General features: G+C 52.6%; 1 protein-coding gene across 2 annotated transcripts in view; it reads right to left on the reverse strand.

Annotated features, from left to right (window-relative positions):
- Nucleotides 1-392: 392 nt before the first annotated feature.
- The window catches only part of ST8SIA2 (ST8 alpha-N-acetyl-neuraminide alpha-2,8-sialyltransferase 2), a 66,972-nt gene continuing 41,191 nt past the window's right edge, over nucleotides 393-26,173 (reverse strand). The window contains exons 4-6 of one of the 2 annotated variants that reach the window (XM_026510265.4): nucleotides 25,418-25,675; nucleotides 18,891-19,184; nucleotides 393-3,930 (exon numbers count right to left, since the gene is read on the reverse strand). In XM_026510265.4, coding sequence (XP_026366050.1) covers nucleotides 3,645-3,930; nucleotides 18,891-19,184; nucleotides 25,418-25,675 — 838 coding nt within the window. In that variant the 3' untranslated portion in view covers nucleotides 393-3,644. The remainder of the gene's footprint in view (nucleotides 3,931-18,890; nucleotides 19,185-25,417; nucleotides 25,676-26,173) is intronic. The other variant, XM_044388387.3, reaches the window with a different exon arrangement.

The raw sequence follows: 26,173 nt of genomic DNA on the forward strand, positions 1-26,173 counted from the left end.
GAGGCTCACGGGGCTTCTAGCAAGGAGAGGGGGGATCATGGAGGAAGGGGAAGCAGGGATGATAAACTTGGCTCCAGAGGTATGGAGTCTGTGGAGCCGCTGGGGCAGGTGCAGTGGGGACACAATGGCAGGCGCCAAGGAAGGGAGTGTCCGTGTGGTGGGGCAAGGTGGAGGGGGGAAATAATGGTCTGACCCACCTCAGGTCCTTTTAGATCAAGGGAAGGGTGGCAATAAATAAATCATAAATACATAAATAAATAAATACATAAATAAATGAAGAGGCATTGGGAAGGGAGGAGAAACATCGCGAGTACATGGCATCCTGGGCGGGGAGGGGACAGGTGTCCAGGTGGAGCCCAGCAATGTGGGGAGCTTGGTGATGACAAGGGGTCTTTTTTTTTTAATGGCAAGTTGTGTATTTATTTTATTATTTTATTTTATTTTATTTTATTTATTTTATTTTATGTAATGTTCCATGATTCATTATTCGCGTATAACACCCAGTGCCCATTGCAATACGTTGTGGCAACATGGAGGGCACTGAATCGCAGGTCCCCAGAGCATGGAGACCAGGCAGGTCATGAGGGACGGCAGCGCAAGCACCCGAGACCCCTTTCCGGGGCTGGTGGTGCAGGGAAGGGGAGGGAAGAGGCTTCAGGAGCTGGAATGGGTTGAAGATTGTGTGCTGGTGGAAGTGAGGACAGAGGTGACAGAGGAGTGGCTGGGGTGTGTGAGAAACTGTCACTGCCCAGAGGACGGATGTCATGTCCTCAGAAATGGGAGGAAGGAGAGGCGTGGGGAGGAAAGGGATCAGGGGATCTGGAGGAGAGAGGGTTTCAGATGGCTCCCTCCCTTTAGCCAAGGAGGTGGCCGATGGAGGGGGGTGGTCACTGGGGGGCTTAAGGAGCATGCAGGTCTCAGGGGCTCCAGGGTGGGAGATGGCGGGGTGATTGGGGACTGATTAACGGTCAACAGGAGGTGACTGGAAGGGTCTCCTGCTCCCAGGATGGCTGTGACCACTGCAGTTACAAGGCGGCGGACCAGGGTGGCAGGGACAGGTGCAGGCTGGGACTCCTCGGGGCCACCCGGGCTAGCTGACCTGTGCACTGAGCTGCTCTGAACAGGCAGAGGGGACAGGCTGCCTTCTGACTGGGAGCCCAGGTGAGGAGCAAGAGGAGGGGGGGACGCCCAGGCCCCTGGAGCTCCTGCCATCAGGTGGCCAGCGAATTTGGGCAGCGCAGAACCTGTGAGTTGGGGAACGGGGGGCTGCGGATGGTCCTGGTTCCCTGGGGCAGGTTCTCAGGGCTCCTTCTGCTTCAACAGCCACTGGTGTCTGTTTAAGGAACTAAGACCAGAGGACGGATGTCACGTCACGGATGGGACAAAAGGAACACCATCTCTTCCACGGAGCTCTGGCCTTGAACTGCCCCGCAGGACGGGCTGTCGGCCAGTACACAGCATGGGGCCAACTCCAGGACCTGACATCCCAGCTCCCCTCAGGACTCACCACTGGAAGGTTCTGGAGTCCAAAGTCCTGGTTAATCCGCCGAGGCCCAGGCAATTCTACCTGTTCCCCAGGGCACTGCCAGCTTCAGACATTAAATGTCTTCCAGAGCCTTTGAGATCCTCGAGATGAAGGGCTCCGGAGAAGTGTAAAATATGATACTAATTATTTCCGCTTCTTGCGAGGGAGTCCAAACCACGCAGTTCCCACAGAGGCTGTTAGGGCTGTTGCTTTTTTAAATATTCATTTTATAATGCAAATCCCAAATCTCAGACTTGATGCATCGAGAGCAAGGACAACAAGGGAAGAAACACAGAGGTGCAGGGTGGCAGTGGCAGCCGTGGCTTGGAGCTGGAGCAGCCACGTGCGGGGTGAATGGTTCTGAGATCCTCCCACCGCCTCCGTTCGCTGCCCGCCAACCATTAATTTAGAGCAAACGTCCTGGTCTGAATTGCCGCTGATTATGTCCTGTCTCGCGTGCTTGGGAGCAGATCTCGGTTACTTTTCTTAACTCCCTTCACCTTCAAGATAATGGTTTTTTACTTATCTTTCAAATATGTTTTAAAACACTGTTATTTATCAGGCAAGGGAATACACCCAACAAATCAAAGCCGCCTAATGCTTGTCTATATGTGACCCCTGATTCCAGCCCCTAAGTGATTGGCATGGAGCCCAGATTTCCCCAGGGAGATTATGCCCAGTATTTGGATACTGCATTTGGCTTTGGGTTAAAAAAAAAAAAAAGTCTTCACTATGAATCTTCATAGGGTGCAAAAAGGATTTTGTGAAATTCTAAAATCATTGCGTCTGTGGGGAGGAGGGGTAGATGCGGGTAAGGTGGACATTGGAGCCTCTCCCTGCAGACTGGAGAAGCTCGGTGTTGGAGCTCAGTGCCGGCTAGCGTGACCATCAGGATAGGAAGATGACGAGAAAGTGACATGCACACAGCAGTCTGGCTGCAGAGGCCCCGTGAGCGCACGATGTAGAAAGCAAACAGAGCGGTTAGAGAGCAATGAAGCGAGGTGCTTAACACCCTTTCAGGTCTCACACTCTGGGGCTCTGTGAGGCACCCAGAAAGGCAATCATATGTATTTTAAAAAGGATGACATTTATCTTGACGGTGCCCTTTCAAGCTTTTGCTGTGGCTTCCCTGGTGACAGAAGGGGACAGGACGGTCCCTCATGTGACATTCTAATAGAGCAGGAAGGGGCCTCACCCAGCGGGTGAAATCCCAGGGTCCCTTCCTCCTTGGTGGACTCTAGTCCCATTAAAGAACACCCACCAAGCCACCATGTTTTGGTCACTCTTCTGCCTTATTGGGGGGCGGAGTGCTGCCCCCGAGCGGAGATCTCAATTTTTCCAAAATGCCAGGGGAACACCCCAGCTCTTCAGGGCCATCTGCCTGCTCTGTCCAGGTTCTTGGTGGTTCTTGCAAAGCCGGAGTATGGACTGTCCATGGTTTCTTCTCTAGCCTTCTCTCCATGGCTGTGGAAGCCCGTCTGGGACAGGTGGGTCCACCGAGGGTCATCGCTCGGACAGTTAAACTCGAAGTTCGTGGAACGAAGTTCGTGGAACAAGGCTCGCGGCTCTGAAGTGGCCTCTGCTGCTTGGTGTCCTTGTACTTCTTTGCCAGGCTGAACCTCTCACCCTCCTCCTCTGTCAACAGCACCGTTTCAGACTTGAGTCAAGTGGTCCCCTCCGGGTCTTGGCTCACCCGGAATCCGCGTATCTCAGAGGCTTGGGGGCAGCCGTCTAGAGGGGGCTCTCCATTCATCCATGAGCCCAAAGATCTCTCCAACCCAGGACGCAGTTTGTCATCCAAAGTCATGGGACTGGCTTCTTTTCATGTCGAGTCCTTCTGCCCCTAAAGGTGGACTGAGTCTCAATCCAGTTTGGGTGGGTTCTCCACACCTTCTTCCTGTGGCTTATCTGCCTAATGCTAGAGGAACACCACACAGTTATAAATACTCAGGTCAATATATATATGCAGGTATAGATATATATATTCTGGTCACTGTTTTACACTTTAACAAAGAAAACCACTAGCCTGCTTCTTCTATAGTTTGCCACCCCGACTCCCATCTGCCTGTGGTGTAGCTGGCAGGAAATGTGAGCCACTGAGTCCCACGGGGCGCCCACCTTACGTGGCCCCGTCGCACTGGCCAACAGTCAGTTTCAAAGCCCCCTGCTCGTGCAGGCTCTTGAGGGCCTTGAACTCCAAGGGCATGGTGTGGGGGCTGGCCTGGGAGGTGTAGCCGTACTTGAGGCTGTCGTAATAGTGGTACTTGACGGGGTTCTGGTTCTGATCTAGTGGAAAGGGCCAGAAGCCGTAGAGGTAGATCTGGTTGCAGAAACGTGTGGCCAGGGTGTACATCAAGAGACCGGTGGTGGGTCTTTTGATGTGGACCTTGTTGGTCAGCCAGTATCTGGGGGGGAAAAAAAAAGAAGTGAGAAAAGAAACAAACAAAAAGAAACATGAGTTTGTGAATCATCTTTTCCAGGAAGAGGACAATTGTAACCCGTCCAGCAGCCTGCCTCCTGCCACTCCAGGAGCTGTGGAGACCAATCCAGCCACTGACTCCCGTTCCCTTCACAGCGGACTGACTACCAGCCTTTATTAAGCAACAGAACTGTTCTCCACATTATGAACCAGCACATATGGATTTTTATGGAAGCGTGGTGAGCCTGTTAGTAGGTACAGATGCAGAAACGAGGCTCAGAGACAAAAGTGGCTTGCCCGAGGTCACCTAGGTAGAAAGGGCAGGACCTTGACCTGGGCTCGGGCCTGTTGAAATCTAAAGTGGGGCCTGGCAGACTTTTTCTATAAAGAGCCAGCTGGTAGATATTTTTGGCTTTGCAACTGTGCTCCTGGCCTCTGCTGCGGGAGCACGAGAGAGAGCCAGATGACACACAGGGGTGTGGCAGCTTGCTGCTTGGGCTGCCATAGGCAGACCCCCCCATAAAGGGGTGGCTCTTGCAGGGTGCCCCCCACTTTCCCCTAGTGGAGGGTGCCGTGGTGCTTCCCCCTGCTCGTCACCATTCCTGACTCCAGCAGAGACGGACTTCCCTGTTTCTCGAGCATCATCTGATTTCCTTCCCATCCCTGCCCGCAGGACCCCCACCCTCGGATGCAGGCTGCCCACCTCTGACCATGGGTGGCTGCCTGAGAGCTGAGGGGACACCGGACAGCGCTCTGCCTGGTGAATATAGTTTCTGCCGTGCTCTCTTCTCAAGGCCTGTCACGGCATTTGGCATAGCCCCTTCTGAAATGGGAGTTCCCATTTCAGGAGCATGGTGTTGGGCTCACGGACCCCAGTGCTGGGCAAGGCACTGAAGTACCTCTGCACATAGAGGGACTCAGTTTACCGTAACCAACACAGCAGTGAGGAAGAACCCACCTCCATTCCACAGACTGGGAAACAGAGGTCTGGGGGAGCTTCCAACTTTTTAGACCCGGGTTTTCAAGTGACAGTTCTGTTAACAGCTACCTCTGCCTTTGGGCAGGTCACTTCTCCCTGCTGGGTCTAATTTTTCACATCTATACGATGATGGGCCACAGATCATGGGATCTCCAAGTTTCAACACAAACTAGATGTTTCTCTAGAAGTGGGGAAACGTGCATTCTCTTTGCCACCATTTTGGCTTTCCACTGGGGTTCTGCTTGGATTTAGAACTCCCTGGGATGTGTGATTTAACCTCTTTATTTCTCATAAAAATCTTCTCCTTACCCTATGCTGATTCCCTTTAAATGCAATACACACGTCTTGGTGGAAACACGGAATTCCTTATCATTAACTCTGCTGTGCGTCCAGACGCTGATGGTGTTCTGTCCTCCAACTCTGCGCGTCTCATCGCACCTGCCCCACCGGCCATTGTGAGAAGCCTCCACCCCCCAGCCCCCAGTGCGCCTCCTGATGACACCTCAGCACAGTGACAGGTGTGACTTTATAGTCAAACACGCCAGTTACATTCACGCCAGAAGCAAAAGCATGCCAGGCAAAACATTTACATATTGCAGAAAGTGGGAACTGTTTCATATTCTTCACAGTGCTTTTAGGGAAAAGCTGGGTGGGCAGGGGGAAGATTTTCTAGAAGCTCAAGCATGCCCTTCCTTTTGCAAGTGGTTCTTTCTAAGGACCCAAAAAGGAAACACCACGACATTCCAGAAAGTTAACCTTAGATCCTTTGTGTGTGTGTGTGTGTGTGTGTGTGTGTGTGTGTTAGCCTTTGAAGCAGACAAGGTTACGTAGATTATAGTAACCCATAAAATTTTAGTAAATCATGTAATATTTGATATAATGAAATATATTTCAAGGACCCCCTACCCCATCCTCTGCACGTGATTCTCAGGGGCACTGTGCCGACCTCCAGGAGAGCCTGTAGACAACCAGTCTTTTGTCGTACAAAAGCCTGTCAGTTGCAGACCACTTTGCTTGCATCCCATCCTGTTTCATCCTGTCTGGGCCAAGAAATTTCCCTGTGGCTGAAATTTTCAACCCAGAATCAGATGGAGCGGACAAAGGCAGGGAGCCAGACAATGGCTCCATTACCTGCAAATATAATTGGGAAGTAATAGGGAAAAGCCTGCGTGGACATCCCACAGACCTTCAACATTTCTTCCCTGAACTGCCGAGAGGCTTACTGCTAGCCGGTATGGGGAAGGCTGGGGCTGGCTCAGGGGCTGCGTGGGGCTGAGGTTGAGGCTCAAGAGATAAGGTGCCCTTTCTGAGATCACTTGCACGCTCTAGGTTCAATGGGGCTGAGCTGAGATTGGGAGGGTACTGAGGGGCAAAGGCAGGGAAGTGGAAGGAGGGAAGAATCCCAAGGGAGTAGCAGCTGATGTTTGGATCGCCCCACACATCCTTGCAAAGTGCTCATCCACCTTGGCTTAACCACCCCCGACAGTGGGGAGCTCACTACCTGTTAAGCTAGTCCATTGCATTTTCAGTTCTAACTCAATGCTTCTTGACCTAGGCTGTGCACTGAATCGCCTGGAGCTTTACGAGGAGTGATCCTGAGTGCAACCTCCGGATGTAGGCTGGACACTGGGATTTTTAAAACCTCCCCCACTCGTTCATCTTTAAAACGAAGTTTTAAAGATGATTGAGCCTGGGGAACTCATCTAGCCCAGTGTCCTGGCAGGGGATGTAACTGAGTGAGCTGGGAGCTGGGATGTGTGTAGGGAAAACAATAGGGAGTGGTGGGGACTGTGGCACCTAAAGGGGTATCCAGTTTTGTTGTTGGTCAGTACAGTGACACAAATTTTCTGTTTTTTGGTTTGAGTATCAGAGATCTGGATTTTTATGCAATGTCCAAATTTTTGAATGTTGGCAACTAATTAAGAAAAATTTAAAAACATCATGTGAGGCCCTGTTGGATGAGTCAACAGACCATACCTGCAGGTGATGCTTGAGCCTCGTAGATTGAACTTGCCCTCTTGTTTCAGGCTCCAGAGGAAAACGCGGGAGTCTAGGGAGACAGGCCCGAGAAGAGGCGCTCCGTGAGCCACTGGTTAGACAGGGCTTAGAAAAAAATGCACTCCTGGTTCTTGGGCCTTTTCCACCCCATGATGATTCTGGGAGGGTCGGGGAGGTCGTGAGCGGGTCGTAGCGGCTGTGGACCCTCCCCAGGGACGTGCAAGGCACTGCAGCGACCCTGCCAGAGAACATAGGGCTATTTGCTTCCTGAGCAAATTCAAGCCCTAACACCGGTCACAAGTGCCATCTTAGGGATTTGTGGTTTGTTTATTTTCTGATTGTAAGGCCTTAGCGTGAGAAGGCTTTTGGAAATGAATTTCTTTTCAGGACATCAGTGCTGTGCTCAGAGACGGGGGGGGAAAAATCTGATCCATAGGAGGTCTGAGTTACACGGACACGTGCGGTGCCCTGCCCGCGGGCGGGACTTTCCTCCACCTGTCCCCGTGGTGAGCTGTCTTCCTCTCCCCCCAGAACTAAGCACACGGACCACATCTTCCTGGAAACGTTCCTTTTGTTCCACTCTGTTCTTCCTGCTTCTCGCTGAGGCCATCACTTCACCTATGAGCAAGAACTTTGCTTCTCCTTCTCCCGTTGTGCCTATCAATCCGGCCTGATAATTCACGACTGCACGGCTTGGCCTCCCAACAGAACAGTGCGGGCATCTCCTGGGGAGCAGGGGTCATACCTCAACCTCCCGGTAGGGGGTTCAGAGGCACCTGGCTCCATGCATGGGGCAGCCTGGGCACTGTGGCAGGGACAGAAGTGCTCCACAAACACTCCACGTACCCTCCTACATCTCCCAGCATCCCTTGCAATGGGGCTGGGGTCACGTGACCAGTTCTGGCCAATAGCCTATGACAGGAAGTGTGTCCCTGGGGGCCAACGTTCTCTTCTGCCTCCAGGGACCTCAGAGCCTCCCGTAAAGATGGCGTCGGCCTAAGAAGGAAGAATCCTAGATCCCTGGATCACTGGCTGGAAGAGAGCTGGTGCCGACCTGCATCACCCTTTGCATGAACGAGAAATCAGCTTCTGTTGTGCTAAACCACAAGGGGCTGGGGGGGTCATTACTGTCGCACAGCCTCGAACCATGATTATCCTGGCTTCCCTGGGGCTCAGCACGTTTGACTCAAACAGTTTTGAGAAATAGGAAGAAATTGAAAAGGAGAGAGAGGGAAGCCAGCAGGGCACGCAGCTTTGTACCTGTGGCTGGCGGGGACAGGGAGAGGGGCTCACCCTCTCAGGTCGGCTGCTGGCTTTCCCCCAAGAATCAGTCACTGGGAGAGGTGTTAACAGCAAAGGAGGCTCCAGAATGAACGAGGAGCTCAGTGGCACAGAGGGACCCACTTATTTCCCATTCTGCCTCCACGGGTGAACAAGAACACTCCTGAGCCATGTCTGACAGGGACGCAGGGGCGCTGTTTAATGAGCAGCTTGTAATGGGAGCTGACTGAGTTATGCGGGAACAAATCACCCTTGATTTCCTTTCTATCCCCCTCCGTCGCTCTGGCCAATTTAGAGACTGTGTGTGTGGCCGACTTGTAGACGATTCCCTTCCTCGGGATGACAGCTGGGTGTTAAAACACAAACTAATTAATTTTGCCTTCCCAAATGAGGTTAGCTGGGTGCATCCGGGACCTTGTATTGACAATGCACCTTTAATATTCCAGTCTTGAGATTTTAATTAGAAGGCAAAGTAATCTCAAAGAAGGCAGTAATTATTTTTCGAATTGGTTACCCCAATTGCCAAGACGATTAAGCGCTGTGTTTTATGAGCATGGACAGCTATGGATGAGGATTGCCAAAACCATCTCCAAAGCACATTTATCCTTCTTTCTGGATTCCTGAGCTCAGGATGTGGCAAGCACAGTGGCTGCCACTGTTGGAAAAAGGGACCAAAAGGGCTTTCTCTAAGATGCTAAAAGCACTTTGTGGGACATAGCTCATATTTCCCTTAAGGAGCAGGAAAGCCTTACAGGTGGTTGCCATGGGACACTTGGTGACGCTTTGTGTGAGATAAGCAGCAAAGTCGGGAACAAGACCTTCAGACCCCTGGTCTCCCCTTATCTGCATCAGCAGCCTGGGCCCTGGTCTGGGGGCCCATAGCCCATTGTCGTCTTTTCCTTGGGAACACTGCCTAGGGCTCTGGTATCCTGGTATCCAGCCTCTGGATGAGGCTGCCCATCTTTGTGAGCATGGAGAGCTGGGGGTTTTGTCTCAAAATATGGGGCTGGACTGCAGAGCTGACCAAGCCCTGTGGATGCTTGAGGCTGATTCCTGGTACCCAGGCCTCGATGTTTACCCAAGCCAGTGTCCTTCACTCAGGCAAGCATGGTTAATTTCAAGGATGACCATGGCACCAAACACTCCTCTGGGACTCTTGGAGTCCCCAGGACAATATCTAGTGGCCTCCACCAGGCTTGTGAAGGCTTTTTGACCTGCGCCTGAGTTCCCTCCCACCACCTGGCCTGCAAAGCCACACCGCTGTAAGGACCTTCTTGGTTCCTACCAGGACACCACCAACTTCCAGTTCTCCTGGCTGGCAACTCCTTCCTATGGTCTCAGCTTCGATGTCACTTCCTGGACCTCCCCGAATGCGTTGGTGCCCTGTATGTCGCTCTTTTCCGATCACAGCACTTATCACGCTGTGCTATCATTATTCATTTACTTATCTTTCTCCTCCCCTGCAATTTACAATTCTGTGAGCTAGTGGACCGACTTCTGCTTCCGTATACCCCCAGATCCCAGCGCGGCTCACGTGCAACGTGGGTGTGGCACAAATCTATTGAATGAAGCCAGGAGAGAAAACGAGCAAGCAGAGGCTAGTGTCCCCTTGGCGGGCGGGGGGGGGGGGGGGCACTGGCAGGAGCCAAGGAGGCTGGCCTTCCCGCAGACCCTTCTAAGCCAACACCAGGTCTGCACATGCGAAAGGCAGGCTGGTGGTGTCCTAGACCGTTTGTTGCCAAAAGAAAGGAGGAAAAATCATGACGCGGATTACTTTAGGGCTTCCTCCTGCTACATGGGGGGCCCCTGGGGGAGTTGAGAGACTGTCGCTCACCCACAGGGATCACCGCTGGCCCAGCAGGGATGCAGAGAGACTACGTCTTGGGGGCTGAAAATTCCTGGCTGGATTCTGGAATCTAAACTGATGCCCCCTCCAAATGGAAAAAGAAAATTATAATTAACATCATTTATAATTAAAGGAATCCAATTTCACTCAACAATCAGATGGCATTTTCCACGGGATTGGCAAAGAGAACAAGTGTTGGTAATCTACCACGCTGGTGAGGTTATGGGAAAGCAGGCTTTTTCAATAATCGTAAGTGGGAGTGTAAATTGGTACCTGCCTCCAGGGAGGCAATTTGGTAACCTCCGTAAAAACTAACAACGCCTACATGCCTCTCTTTTTAGCGACGGCACGCCCAAAGAGCGAGCCTCTGGATGGACGTGTGTGTGTAGATGTCAGGGTAAGAGGATCACCGTAGCACTGATGATACCAGCAAAAGATTGGAAAGACCTGCGATGCCCACCAGGGGCTTCTGGTCCCATAAAGGACGGTCCAGACACTGTGAAGGAGAGCAAGGTGGTGTGTCTTGATGTGGCATAATTTCCAGAATCGAGCAAGGTTCAATGCTTGAAACATGCTCCATTATGTGTAAAAGTGGATATTTCTGGAACAATACACACAGAAAACCAGCAGAACAGGCTGCCTCTCTGGAGGAGGGCTCACTCTGTTTTCACTTTAAATCCTTTTACACTGTTTGGATTTTTCTTTTTACTATGTGCATTGCTATTTGAAAAAAAAATAGAGACAATCTATGAAGAAAGACGAAATGCCATCTGTGTCTTAATACCACCGACCTCGCTCTTTTTCTCTATGTAGCACTGCCGTGGAATATACTTGCACATTCCGTGTCCCCTGGAGGAGACCGGAACCCAGCTCCTGGACTGGCCCTGGGGACGCGCTCTTGGGACCGCGATGGGCATGTCTGGGAGGGGCACCTCCAGCCTGTGCTGGTCTGGCCTCTGATTCTTTGCACCACGCTCCCTCCCTTGCCCGTCCAGCACTCAGGTTTTTGCTCGCGCTGCCAGGCGGCAATGCCCACCCTGCTGATCCACGGCTCCAGCCCTGGCTCCGATGCCCGCTGGATCTCTGCCAGCCTGCGGCCGACGTTCAGCACTTTTGGTGCCTAATTAAGCACCAATTCACAGGCTTCCTCTGCACCAGGCCTGTGGTCTGGGTGGCTAAATGGGCCAGGCAGCGGGCTGCTTTCCTGCCCGAGGGCCACCCTCTCCGTGGGTCACAGCCTTCCCCATTGTTGTAATTGAATCTGAGCCATTCACTACCATCTGCGGACCAGAGTTTTCCCCTTCCTGCAGCCATATTCAACCGCCTGGGTGTCCTTCCCTTGGGCTGTTCACCTCCCTTGCCAACAGCCTGCCACGGCACTGTGCCACTCTTGCAGGCTGGCAGAGCCTGAAGCCTCCTGGAAGAGCTGCTCAGTCTGGGGCAGGGCCAGTAAGAGTCAAAGGGCAGGCTTTCTCTGCATTACACTCTCCCTGCGATGCCCAGGCCCCATGACTGCCTAAGTCGGGGAGGAATCTCCAGAGTTACCCAGTGGTTAGAGACTCTCCTAGCACAGGTGCGATGAATCAAAGAATCTCTGGGGGGGACCGTCTAGCCCAACTGTTATGGGTTGGATTATATTCCCTCAGAATTCATCTGCAGAGGTCAACCTCCAGTACCTCGGAATGCCACCTTATTTAGAGACAAGGGTCTTTACAGAGGTAAGCAAGTTAAAATGAGGTCATTAGGGTGGCCCCTATTCCAGTCCAGCTGATGTCCTTATAAGCAGGGGGGGATTTGGAGATAAACAGGCGCACATAGAGAACGATGGACATCGTCCTCCACGAGAGAAAGGCCTGGAATAGATTCTGCCCTCAGAGCTCTCAGGACTTCCAGCCTCCAGATGTGCAAGACAATAGCTTTCTGTTGTCAGTTCAGGCCACCTGGCCCGTGGTCCTTTGTTACAGCAGCGCTGGCAGACTCATACACTGACTGTGTAGGATGCACGTTTCCCAAGTCACGGCCCAGCAAGGGGCAGTCACGCTGCCCGAAAAAGAGGCAACCAGGCTTATTTCAGATGACCTCTATTCGTTGGAATGCTCTTCCCAGGGCCCAGATGAAGCCTGACTCCTTGTAGATCCCTTCTCAACCCTCGTTCTACACCTGGAGTCTCACAGGCCAAATCTGTGAGCGCCTCAAGGGCAAAAGCCTTGTGTTCCCCCAGCACAGGCCTGGGGCCTTCTAGGTTATAGCAAATAAATATTTACTAATTAAAGAAAGATTGCTCTCATGCTCCTTGGAGACTTCTCTCCCCAAACCTTTCGACTTTCGAATTTCTCAGCCACTGTGGTCCCTCTCCAGCCTGGGACCCAAAACTACTCCAAGTGGGATTTGAGCAAGGTCGTCGCTGACCTCCTTGACTTTGAAAACATTATACATCCATCACTGTGATCTAAGATCATCTTATCCCTTTGAGCAACCACACACCTGCTGCTGGTTGGGACTGTTCATCTCACCTCTACAATTGTTTAGAACCTAAGTACAGAATCTTGCATTTGTCCATATTAAATTTCTCCCTCTTAGGTTGGCTCATTGTTTCAGCACATCAAAAGAAGTTTGGATTCAACTCTGAGGTTCCAAATATTGGGAATCCCCCCAAAGTCATGTCTTCTGTGACCTGGCTAAGGAGACAATTCCTGCCTTCGTTTAAGTCATTGGTAAAAATGGGGAAAGATGGCAGTACAAGAGGCTGGTGGAGTGTTCTTAGAGATCCCCATGAAGTCAACCTTTAATTAGTCTTTTGGGTGTCCATGGTCAACAGACAGTGGTCAGTCTGTCAAGGACATGAGAAAGGGGATGGGAGTAGACACAACTGAAACCCATACACATGGGTTCTAGTCCCCCTCTTCCTCATCTGAGTGACCTGGAGTGATTCACTTAACATCTCTGAGCCTGTTTCCTTGTGAGTAAAATGGGGAGGAAAATAGTATCTCTCTTACAAGGTTTCTCTAAGAAGATACTTAACATTTGCTCCCTTTTACTCCCTGAAATGTCACAGTTTTCCATGCTACTCAAGAAATACTTTGTCTAAGTATCCGACTTAAACCAAGATTTGAAATGACCACACTGATCCTGAGTCTACCTGTCTACTACCCTCCCCAGAAAAGCAGACCTGGGGAGTGTGCCCTGGTGTCTTCTCGTGAGGACATCTGACCTTGATGTTTGCTTCTTTGTCTTCAGGTGTTCCTGAGCCATTACCCTGATAACCATTTGACACTCTGGCTTGGGGTTGACAACAAGCTCTCTGGAGTCCATCTTTCCCCCATGTTTAGAAAACTGGGGCAAGGATGGCCTGTTCCAGATTGTTCTTCTCCAATTTTGTCTGATTTGGGGAAGACCAGGGCCAGCTGCTCAGTGGTCTTAGTGTGTGATATCTCCCGGGATGTTAATAGGTCTTGGTTTTGTTGAGAGTAGAGGTTCTCAAACTTAACGCCGTGCATCCAAATTGCCTGTAGGGTTTGTTAAAATGCAGATTTCTGGGCCCCAGATCTACAGTTTCTGATTCAGTAAGCCTGGGTTGGGCCTGAGAATTTGCATTTCTAACAAGGACCCAGGTGATGCTGATGTCGCTGGTCCAGGGACCGTGTTGAGAACTGCTGGTTTAGGGTGGTGAAGAGGGATTGTAAGTAATGATACCAAAGGCTTCGTTATGCTATCCAGGTGAAAGACAGCTCTCCTTTGCTGAGAAGACGGGTGTAGAAGAGGAAACAAGAGTCCAGTTCTCATCTGTCCTTTGTGGCCTCCACACTGCCTGCCCTTAACTTTTTGGTTCTATTTACTTGAAACATAAAATGCCCTTTCTGTTTTTCTTTCTTTTTTCAGTGAGGGGAGGGGTGGATGGAGAGGGAGAGAGAGAATCTTAAGCAGGCTCCACACCCAGCGCCGAGTCCGACATGGGGCTCCATCTCGCCACCCGGAGATCATGACCTGAGCTGAAATCAAGAGTCAGAGGCTCAACTGACTGAGCCACCCAGCAGCCCCCTTTCTGTTTTTCTTAAGATTTTCATAAGCTCAAACTTTGGCTTTGGCCTTCCCGACATTATTCTTCTAGGGTCCCTGTCATTATTTCCTGGTTATTGTTACAGGGGCAAATGGGCGGTGACCGGGAGCCAGGGAGGAGTCCTGAATCGGTCTCTCACCAATGCGACCTCGCACAAGTTACTTACCACCCGAGGGTCCATTTGTGGTCTTTAAAATAGGATGTGGGTTCTGGTTCTCTCATTACATGATGTAATGCTTAGCATGGCATCGAGCACAGCAGTGTTAGGAATGGTTACTTGTGCCCCTCATCTATTCTCCTGCATGTCTTTCTTCAATCTAAAGTCACTGGGGACCCCCTGACCAGTCACCACATGCTCTCTCAGTATCAGGCACCATGCAGGGGACAGGGGCGCAGCATGAAGTGCCATTGTCCTGACCTCAAGGCACTTACAACTTTAACAATTAATAATAGTAAGTAGGTTAATAAACACAAATGTATAAGAGAACCAGGAGAACTGAAACTGTGGTCCTGTGGTCTCTCCGCATGAAGCCCGGCTCTACCATGTGCCAGCCTTAGTGCTCGACGGACGTGATTAGAGCACTGGGCTCTAAAATGATTTATAGAAACGATCTCATTTGGTCTTTGCGCCAAGCCTATTCGCTGTTACTTGAGCTTCTCACAGTTTTCTCCCCGTGAATGGCTGGACTGGGGACGCTACCGCAGCCCTAGGAGCACACGACTCGTGTATGGACATGTCTGGGCATTTCAAGCCACCCAGCTGCGTTCGGAGTGTGGATGCAGCTGGTCTCTGAGGATGGCTGCTTTTCCTCGGAAAGACGGCTTGGATGGGAAGGAGCAGTCAAGAAATGGGGGAGGCCAAGGCCAAGGCGAGGCCAAGGGGCGAACAACACTGAGCGCCTCAACCAGGGATTCCACAAGACCGTGTCAAGCCTCAGATGCCAGCAGGTGTTTGGTGGGACCCTCAGGTCTACTGACCTTTCAGCTTGTTCTGCCTGGTGGGAACACGGTCCCAGACTCAGAAGAACTGCCCCGTACCCAGGGAGTCTTGATACACCGCTCCCCTCTGTGGTCTCCTAACACCACTTCTGTGCTGTGACAGCACCCGGCCCACTGAGCCGACGGGGGCCCCAGATCCAGAACTGGCTGGCTGTGAATCTGCTGCCTCTGGTGCCCTGGCTAGAGCGAGGGGCTATGTTTTATTTCCTGGTTGTGCCCCTCGCTGGCTTGGTGGCCTCGTACAAATCACCCAACTCGTCTGGGCGTCAGCTTCCACCTTTGTAGAACGAACACACTAAGATGCCCCACTTGACATTCCGACCAGCAGGCAGAAGGATTCGATTTCCTCACATCCTCACCGACGTGTGTTATTTCCCACTTTTTTGATAACAGCCACTCCAGGGGGGTGGAAAGAGATGATTCACTGTGGTTTTGATTTACGTTTTCCCCAACGATGAGTGATGTTGAGCATCCTTTCGAGTGCTTGCTGGCCATCTGTGTGTCTACTCTGCAGAAAAGTCTACCCAAGTCCTTTGCCCATGTAAAAATTGGGTTGATTCACTTGTGTTGCTGTTGAGTTGTAAGAGTCCCACATATACTCCGGATCTTAATCCCTCATCAGATACATGATTTGCAAGTATTTCCCCTGTCCTATGAGTGAGTTTTTTCCCTCTCAGAAGATATTGGCTTTTTGGTGCGTGAAAAGTTTGAATTTTGATGCAGTCCCTCTTCCCTCTTTTTTCTTCCGTTGCCTGTGTTTTTGGTGTGATACTTAAGAAACCATTGCTAAACCCAAGGCCATAAAGATTTTCCGCTACATTTTCCTCTAATGGCCAATTTCTTCTAATCCAATGGTACGCTTAAAAGGGGCGAAAATGGGCTACTCCGAAAGAACGAGTGTTGGCAAAGATGGGGCAAAATGGGATGACAAGTGTCAGGGAAAATGGGGAGAAACTGGAACCCTCGTGCGCTGCTGGTGGATCGTAAAATGGTGCAGCCACCATGGAAAGTGCGATGGGGGTTCTTTAAAAAACTAAAAACAGGACTACCGTAGGATCCAGCCATTGAAAGCAGAGTCTCAAAGAGCTATCCGCACACCCATGTTGACAACAGCTCTATTCACACTAGTCAAGAGGTGAAAGCCACCCAAATGTCCACGGATGGGTGGATGGACAGACAAAATCTGGCACATACGTTCAACAGGATATTATTCAGCCTTCAGAAGGAAGGCCATTCTGACACAGGCTACGGCATGGTTGAACTTCGAGGACAGTATCTTAAGGGCCATCGGTCAGTCACAGAAGGGCAAAGGCAGTCTCAATCTCCTTGGACGAGGTATCTAAAGTAACCAAATCCATGGGGCCTGAAGTAGAAAGTTTACGGCACCAGGGGCTGGAGGGAGGGATGGGGAAAAGGAGGCTTGTTGTTTAATGGGTATCGAGTTTCCGATTTGCAAGATAAGAAAGTTCTGGAGATTTGTTTCCCAGCACTAGGACTAGACTTAACACGACTGAGCTGCACAGTTAACAAGAGTTAAAACAGTAAATTTTGGGTTGTGTATGTCTTACCACAATAACAAAGTTTATCCCCTCCCACCTCATAAATAGAGGGTTTACTGAACAATAGATTTTTAAATATGGAAACAAGATTATTCTGTAAACTACAGTCCACGTTGGAACTTTGAGGTGAAGAACTCCTGACAGGTGAAGTTGACTTTGTCCACCATTCTGCTACAGAAGCCTTTATCAAGTAGAGCCTAAATAGAGGCTCCTTCCTGTGGCTTCACCCTCTGGTCCTACTTTTACCTCTTAAGTCTATAGGACAAGTCTAATGCTTGCTGGGGGCTTGGCGGCAATAGCTATGACTGACTGACTGTGTGTCTCCCTTGGCTGGCACAGGACACACACATTCGGATATAGGCAGGGTTCCCCAGCAGGGGACAGAGAAAGCAGGGCTCAGGGAGACAAGGGACCTGTCCCACCACCTGAGTAATGGAGGTGGGATTTGAACCCAGGTGTCCCTAACTCCAAAGCCCACGATTCTCATGCTAGACCAGACTGCCTCTAGGCCAGTTTCCTCCTCAGCCATCTTTTCTAGGAACCCTTGGTCTTTTCTCCTGTGGCTTTGTTCTGCGTGCCCCGTCCCCATCCCTCTAGCCCATTCCTCCTCTTGCAGCAAACACCAGGTAAGCTCCCACCAAGTCTGGGCAAGCCCTTGCTCTCCCGACAGACACTGCCCACCTTTCCTGTAATGCCCATCTGGACCCCGCACCCTGCAGAGGGAGAGGGCCATTGGCAGAAATCCGTTCCGAGGCCTCCGAAGACCTCTTCTCCACCCCCTCCTCCCCTTGCTAAAAGCAGAAACCAGCCCCGTTCTCTCCTGCTGTATTTCCTCCCGGGAGTTCCTGCAAGGGAAGATGTTGCCATCCCAGGATTAACAGGCTGTTTGTTTAAAGGGCTTATTACTGGTGCTTAATGCTATTTTGACAGATGAAAGTGAGTCAATTATAGCTGGAAATAGCTCTGGCTGCATATGTTTCTTCTAGGGAGTAGCCCATTCCCTGTCCAAGGGACTATTTCTCTTTACCGTGGGCTAGGCCTTCTCCTCTCATCCCCTCTGACCCCCAAACCACATAAAGACTCTCCTCTTTCCACTCAGAGACAACAATTAAAGCATGGAGCCCAGAGTCTGTGAGATGGGGGTTGCTGTGGCAGACCCCCGGTGCGACAGGATGAAGGGAACGCTCATGGAAGGCCTGGCAGGTCAACCTCCAGGATAAGGGATGTGGCTCCAGGGTGCCCTGTGGCCAAGTGTCACTCTGCTCCATCAGCCACAAGTGTGGCCACCTCTCACTGAATGTGTCACTCGGCTTTTCTTGGGGGTAATGGGTTTCTGTGCTGGCAACCCACCCTAATAAGACCAGTGCCTGTCATAGGCTTGGGTGCCGCAGGGGTCACCTTTGTGAGGACTGCAAGAGCCCTTTGTGGGCTGGTCAGAGAGCTTCTCGGGGTCACACTAAGTTATGCTTGGGCCCCAGTAAAGAGCATTTCAATGTCAGTGGTGGGGGGAGGGGTCTCTACAATGCGCCCACTTGTGCCACTAGCAGGAGGGGGAACTGCCACATGGTTGGATAAGCAAATGGATGCAGGGCCTGACCCCAAGCTGCAAGGTCAGGCGTGTGGACAGGTGTATTTGAAACAGGCATCTCGAGCTTAAGATGCCCAAACTTAATACCCCCAAACAGGCACGGGGTCTCCCGTCACAGAAAGTGGCACCAGTGTCCACCCATACGCCCAAGCTCTAATCCTAACAGGCATTCTGGATGGTTCTCTTTCTCCCCCTCCTTGAGGTCCTTAAATAAAGCCCATCAGCAAATCCTGCGGCCTCTACGCCAAAGTTTCCAGCTAATCTGAGTCACCTGTGGCCTCTCCGCTACCACTATCCCAGTCTTAGCTACCATCAGTCCTGAGCCAGACCATCGCAAGGGCTTCCAGCACATTCTCCTCCTTCCACCCATGCCCCTCATGGTTTATTCCCCACGCGGCAGCCACAGCAGGATCGTTCTCAACACGGCTCTCCGGGCAGGCACTGCGGACAGGTCAAAACTGGCATGCCGGAGGAAACCCCTCGGCCAGCCCCCTCCTTTCTCCGGGAAGCGAGGCGCAGGAAGGCCAGAGGACTTGCTGAGCGGTGTGCTGGGATGGAAATGCATCTCGAAAGGAAGAGCGCCCACCAAGCCCCTCCCAGACTCAGCGCCGGCCCCCGCCCCGTGGAGAGGCTGCTCACCCGCGGACAGCGTGCAGCAGGCGCAGAGAGGGGTACGCGGTACGCACGTTGACGCGGTGCTTCAGGATGAGCTCGTTGACCCACTCAACGCGCTCCTTGCCGCCCCTGGCCATGAAGGCGGGGATCCACAGGATGCTGCCGTTGAGACTGTGCAGCCGCTGCAGCAGCTTCTCCCGCCACGTGGCGTTGACCAGGTCCTCAAAGGCCCGTTGGATGACGGAGGGGTTCATGGTCACCAGGTCGGTCTTGAGCCCCACATCCCGCGCGTACTCCTGCACGGGGGCCAGGTTGCACCTGCCGGAGAGAAAGGCGTCATGGTCCTTTGGGGAAAGATGAGACGCCGCTGCATACAGTTCATTTCATCCAACCTTTACCTCCTGTCCCCTCCTCCTCATCGTCCAGCACCGCCCCCCTGCCTCCTGTCATCCCTGCTTCTTCTTCCCCGACACGCACGTTTACTAGGCTCTTACCACACGTAGAACTTTGCTGGTCCCGGGGGCTGTACAAGAAGTACCTTCTGGAGTTCCAGATCCAGTAGAGGAGGAAGGGGACAGCCCACTAGACGACCGTGCTACAGGCAGGTGTGACCTGGCCACGCTGGGTAACAGCGAGGGCTCTGAAGGCACACTCCCAGGTTCAGAATTCAGCTCCGCTGCTTTCTACCTGTGTGATTCTGGGCAAACCACTCAACCTCTCTGGGCTTCCTAAGAGCTTCCCCACAGCTAAGGAATACGCACAACGGTTTCTTTAGCTGTGACGGAGATCCCAACAGCACCCCCTCCCAGGGATTAAAGGAGTCACTGCACACCCAGGACTCAGAACACTGCTGGACCTCACTAAGATCTCAGTGTGAACTAATGTCATATTACCAGGGGAAGGAGGAGCCTCAGCTGGTATTCTCAGAGCGGTGACCACTGAGGGAAATCTAGAAGGATGAATGAGCATTAGTCCCTTTGAGGAGATAATGCTAAGCGAAATAAGTCAAGTAGAGAAAGACAATTATCATATGGTTTCACTCATTTATGGAACATAAGAAGTAGGAAGATCAGTAGGAGAAGAAGGAAAGAAGAAAGGGGGGGTAAACAGAAGGCGAATGAACCATGAGAGACTATGGAGTCTGGGAAACAAACTGAGGGCTTCAGAGGGGAGGGGGGTGGGGGAATGGGATAGGATGGTGATGGGTAGTAAGGAGGGCACGTATTGCATGGTGCACTGGGTGTTATACGCAAGTGATGGATCGTGGAACTTTACATCAAAAACTAGGGATGTACTGTATGGTGACTAACATAATAAAAAATATTATTAATAGAAAAAAAAATAAAGAAGTGTTTCTCCAGCTTGCCAGAGCAGAAGAATCGCCTTAGGCGGTAGTTAAAAGTACAAACTCGCCGGGTCTCTCCCCAGGGGGGATCCAGATTCAGCAGGTGAGCCGAATTACAAGTCCTTCAGGTAATTCTTAGGACCAGGCAGTTTAGGAAACATCATGCTATGTGTGCCATTGTAGGCATAAGAAATGCATCTAAGGGCATAGAGGTGCGAAACCATGTGGGTGTTTAGGGAGAGGCAAGTGATTCGCTCTGCCTGGGGCATATTGTATGGAGGAGACAAAGCTGGAGAGGCAAGCAGAGCCTGTATGTCATGGATGTGCTTGCAAGGGCAAAAGGGAGCCACAGAAGATTCTTGAGCAGGAGAGTAACGCGGCAAATTTGCATTTTAGGCAACAGGTAGACCACAATAAGATGACGTTGTAGCAGGTATTGCATTGCATGGAATTGGGTCTGGGAGGACAAACTAAAAAGGCCATTGCAGTCTCGTGCTGAACCAGCCGGGGACCCTGGGTGGGCAACCTCTGATATCTCACCAGAGGCCTGCTTAGTGGGTTCCCACCTTCATGGGTCCGGCTTGGGTGTGCTCAGTGGGGCTTCTTGCCCGTGCTGCAAGCCAGTGGGCCTGAGGTGGCCACAGGGGAGGCCTGGCTGCTTCCTGCACAGAGGATGTGATGGTGCAAGAGCCCTTTCACCAATGGAATTAAGTCTGAGAAACTAGAATAAGCGTTTGTAGAACAGAGGCTGGAGACGTGAAGACCAGGGCCACGGGTCATTGCCAAGTGATGAGACCTAGAGCGACACCACCCACCCTCCTTGCAAGCCAGGACTTTCTTCCTTCAACATTTAGGGAGAAAAAGCAGGATGATCAGAAAGAAAGCTAACATCCTTGCGCTCCGGTGTGACCAGCCCCTGGTCCTTCAGCACAGGTCGGCTCATTTTATTCTGACTCAGTATTCATCCCCCTCACTTTACAGATGAGGAAACCCAGGCCAGAACGTGCAACGTAACTTGCCCAGAGGCCCAGAGCTAGTAAGAGAACCTCCGGGATTCGGTCTCCAGCGTGTCTGACTCAAAAGCCTGTTTGGTTCTCAGGCTAGACCCCCTAAAATATGCACGGCCCCCATTCCCACCCTCGCCTTGCTATCTCTGACCGTGTCTACACATTGCAAGGGGGTGCAACTGCTTTGGGACACCTTCAGGGGCCCCTGCCTCAGACCTCCGAGGAACGAGCCTTGTTATCGTGCCCACGGTTTGAGACAATTACCCCTATTGTCCTGAAGCCCAGCTGAGCCAGGCTTCCAAGACCTTCTTGAAAGCCTGGGGCCTCTTCCAGGCCAACCTCCAGGTCCTGAGAGCAGGGGGAAGTGGATTCAATCCGAGTCTATCATGGATGGGCCAGTGGGGGCTGCCGGAGGGGCAGAGAGGAAGTGATGTGGAGCCTGGCCCAGCAGGCATCCAGGTTGCTCAGGGGAGAGGAAACGGGCAAGGGCATACCCAGCTACAATACTGGTCAGTCAGGGTGTCATCTGCGTGCCCTTCTGGAGACTCTGGGGAGCCCTGGGCCTGCGAGCAACCTGAGGCAGGCTCCCCCCCTCATCCAACATGGGACTCGGCTCATGGCAGGTGTTCCAGGCCGGGGAGGGCTGTGAGGGCCAGGCTATTCCCATGACCGTGTCTCAGGGCCACTCCTTGAGTGAGGATGATGGGGGCAGCTCTGTCCTGCTGTGCCCTCCCCTCCACAGGGCAATTTTCCTTATGGGGGTGGCCGGGGGGGGGGAATCAGGATGGGAGTAAGCTTGATCTATGAGCAGGCCAGGCCTCCCGAAGCAAATTCTGGGGGGGCTGTAGGTGGGCTGTGCTGCTTTGATGGGCATGACTCTGGGCTGGAAAGGAGTCCACCCCTTCCAGAAACACATCCACAGGTTCAGGGTAAGGAGCAATCTGCAGGGGAGAGAGGAGGCTCCTGTGGGATTCTGAGCCAGACTGCCTGGGCCCACAGCCCAAGCCTGGCCGCCCGAGTGTGCCGTGGACCTGTGGCTCTCTGCACCTCAGTTTCCTCCCTGCAAAAAGCAGCCCAAACTAGAACATTCCTGATAGGGTTGTTGCGAGAATTACGTGAGTCAATAAACACGAAGTGCTTATTAGTGCTTACACCTGGGCCACACTAAGTGCCTAATGAACGTGGTGACGAGTGTGGTGATTTGTCCGTGAAGGGGTGTTGGTATGTTAGGCTCTCCCTATTGAGTGTGAGTGTGTGTGTGTGTGAGCGTGTGAGTGTGTGAGGGTGAGCACACAATGAAGTTTTGATCCCCAAACATCTGGGAATTTATTCTGTACACATATGACCCCGAGTTAGGCAGTCTCCTCAACCTGCTATTGCAGGCTCTTGGGGACGCTGCGGGGACCAGCCCTCCCGTCCGGCCCCAATTCCCAGCAGCCCTTTGGGTTGGCAGCCTGTGCTCAGTCCCAGCCTCCGCGATCCATGAATCTAGTTTCTTGCTTCCATGCCCTTCCTCACGCTGCTTCCTCCTGCTGACCTTTTTCATTTGCCAATGTCGGCCAGCTTGAATGCTGCCTCTTCTAGAAGCCTGCCCTGAGCTCCCCCAGGAAGGCTGAGTGTTTGCAAGCTCACTGCATTTTGCATGCACGGTGTCTTCCCACTGTTGAGCGTAGAGCGTTCTGAGAGGGGGCAAGGTCTCCGCATCTCCCACGCAGAGGAGGGGCCCAGTTAACACAGAGCAGAGCAAAGTGACGGAAGACTTCAACTGACGGGGACTGAGAACATCCCATCAGGACCCTCCTGGTGTCTGTTATCTCACAGAGCCCGGAGCCCGAGCCTGGAGCCTGAGCCCGGAGCCCCTCGTCTGTGCCAGGCACGGGCTTGGACGGGCGTCCGGAGATGGACAGGAGCAGCCTGCTTTGGGGGAGCTTATGGTCAGCGTGAGGTGGGCGGGGTGGAGACCCAGGGTTCGTGGAGAGCTCTCATTCAGACAGGCAAATGCCACAGGAGAGGTGGCGTGGAATCGTGGGGTGACCTCCCTGCACCCCAGGGAAAGGCAGGGGAGGGAATGAACACTTAGCGTGCCCTATCGTGGGAGACACTGTCCAGGCACACTCACACGTGCCGGCTCAGGCAGTGGCCATGGCATCGCACCCCATTTCCCTTTTGTGGGAGCTGGGACCTCTAGGATCCCCCGAGGGGAGGGTGGGAGATCCCCCAGGTGGGAAGAGTCTCAAGGAGTGGCTCCAATGGGGTGGAGGAGGCAGGGCTGCCACTCGACATCACGAGGGGTCTGTACGCAGTGCGGCTTTGTAAGCTTGTCCCAAAAGAGCACCCAAGTCCACCCCCGAAAACACGCAGGTGTGTGCGAGCCACGTGCAGAGACAGACCTAAAGGTCAAAGGACAACAGTGCTCTGTTCTGGGGAGCTCTCTCCTTGGTGCTCCAGGGCCCTCTTTTCTAAGGCCCCGTGGACAGGTGTGGACACGACCTCCGGCGGAAGGCAAAGCATGCCGTGGCCGTGCTTCTCCAAGGAGGGCATCAGGAATGCAGAGTCTCCGGCCCCACCCCGATGCCTCTGCCCGTGAATGCGCTCAGCTGACTCCTGGGCCGGTCAGAGCTTGCGAGCCGTGGGCCGGAGCACAGACGCTATTCCCAACGGAAGGACCTCAAACATGGCTAGTCCAGCCCGCTCGTTCTACAGGTGGTGAAACCGAGGTCAGGTGGTGAAACCGAGGTCCACAAGGGGGAGTGACACACTCCCAAGTCATGTGACAAATGAGCAGCAGAGCCCAGACCGGACTCTGACACCACGCTGCTCATCTCGTTGCGTCAGCGCACCCAGACGGAAACCGCTGGCTAGAACGTGCTGTTGCCTCTGGAAATTGCTAGGGCAGGGCTGGGGGGAGCATGCAAACCTCGCCCCTGAAGCTTGTGACAGAGGAAGAGGCATGGCTTGTATGTGTGACACCGTCAGGAAGGCCTCCCGCTCCATGCTGCTGGGCACCCCCTACTCTTACCCTCTGCGGCACCTTTAACACCCCTGCCACCCCACCCTCACCCCTGCTCTGGCTTCCATCAGACACCTGCCCCGCTTCCTTCCCCCTTGCATTCCCCTTCCGTGTAGACTGAAGGCTACACGGTCTTTGAGAATGGGGGCTGAGTGTGGGGGCTGAGCCAGGCACAGGAAGAATCTGGCAAAGGCGAACAAGCTAAACCAAGTTCGGCAGCTAGGCGGCCGTGGTGCTTCCGTCACAGTGGACGCAGGAGTAAACACACCGTCTAGTCTCCTGTCCTGAGGTTCAGGGTGCTCTGTGAGAAGGCCGCTTCCCAAAGCCCCGGGACAAGGCTCTCTTTGCATAAGGACAGCCCCGGAGGAAACGTGAGATGCGGTATGCCCTTCTGCCAGGGCTGGGGCACTGTTTGGGATGAAACTCGAGGCTCTGGGTGCCCTACTTCTGACCAGGGGACAGCAAGGCATTGTTCTGAGTCTGTCTGGGTTGGGGGTCAGGTATCAGGGCCAGTGGTAACTGAGTCCAAATGGGTCCCAGGAGACTGAAGAGTGAGAGCTGATATTTCAGGGAGAATGATGGTCAAGTCCAGGTTTCTCTGCCACCCCCTCACTTCCCAGATTTTGACTACAGGATATAGTTACAAGCGGAGCACCACCTTCGAGAACACTTACAAGAGGTTTGCAAACTTGAACAGACAACGGGTCGGCCGCGGCTTTATCTAGGGGTCGGCAAACTTTTTCTCTAAAGGTCTAGATACTACTTTCGGATTCTGGCATTTGCTCTCTCTTTGGCAACACTTCAACTCTGCCCAACTAATTAAGCCATTGAGGACATGAGAATGAATGGGCATGACTGTGCACCAATAAAACTTTATTGATAAAAACAGGCTGTGGGCCATAGTCTGCCTACCTCTGTGCCGGGTGAAGGATTCTCAACCTTGGCTGTACACCAGAAGCATGTGGGCTCCCTGGGCCGCATGCCGCTTACCCCTCGGACCGACTTAATTGCTCTGGGGTGCAGTCTGGACACTGGGACTTTGAAAGACACCTCAAGAAATTCTAATGCACGAAGTTGAGAACGGAGACTAACCCAAGCAGTGTCTCCTGTTTCAACTTCTCGGGACAACTGGCCATGCTCACCGTAAACCTGCCTGTCCCTTTGGGCTCAGAGCCCCTGCTGTGGTTACCTTATGACAAAGCTGTGTGTGTCGATCTCCTGTCCGCAGCCGCTGTTCAGCAAGACCCCCGAGTTGCCCACAATGGCACAAGTCCGGAAGTGCTTGTTCTTCAGGGGAGAGGTTCTGGGGAGGAGATCATAGAGGTTCTGGGACACGTTCATGGTGCTGTCACGGTCAAAGATGTAATGAATGATGTCCCCGGGCTTCAGGGTCCCCTTGAGGACAGAGATGTCCTTTTCAGCATCCAAGAACTTCAAGATTTGCTTCCTACAGAAACCAAACACACGTGAGGAAAAAGTCTCCCTGTTGCCAGCTGCCCTTTGTCAACCCAGCTTTTCCTGTCCCCTGTCCCCCTGTAGCCTGATGCAGCCAGCACCCAGGTGACGCTGAGTTCAGGTGCCCTCTGAGAATGGGTTCTAGGTGGGGAGTATCAGAAACGGCCCAGAGGCAGCTATGGTGGGGGCCAGTCTGGTTTTTGTGGCTATGGCCTCTTCCTATGAGAGACACTCCATTAGGACGTAGTGTAAGCTCATGACAGAAGTCTCTGGAAGAAAGGGTGATCCACCATTTTGGTTTGCCCGGGACAGCCTGCTTTTAGCACTGAAAATCCCATGTCCCAGGGAACCCCTGTCTTGGACACACCCAGACATTTGTCACCATTCATCACACTCCCCTCTCAGTGGGATTCGGGGCAAGCATCTGACGGGGGTGCTGAACTAGGATTAGGAAGCCGAATGACACCTGTCCCTCACTCCTCAGTGATCT

The sequence above is a fragment of the Ursus arctos genome, unplaced genomic scaffold (assembly GCF_023065955.2).
Source record: "Ursus arctos isolate Adak ecotype North America unplaced genomic scaffold, UrsArc2.0 scaffold_28, whole genome shotgun sequence".
Classification (NCBI taxonomy): Eukaryota; Metazoa; Chordata; class Mammalia; order Carnivora; family Ursidae; genus Ursus; species Ursus arctos.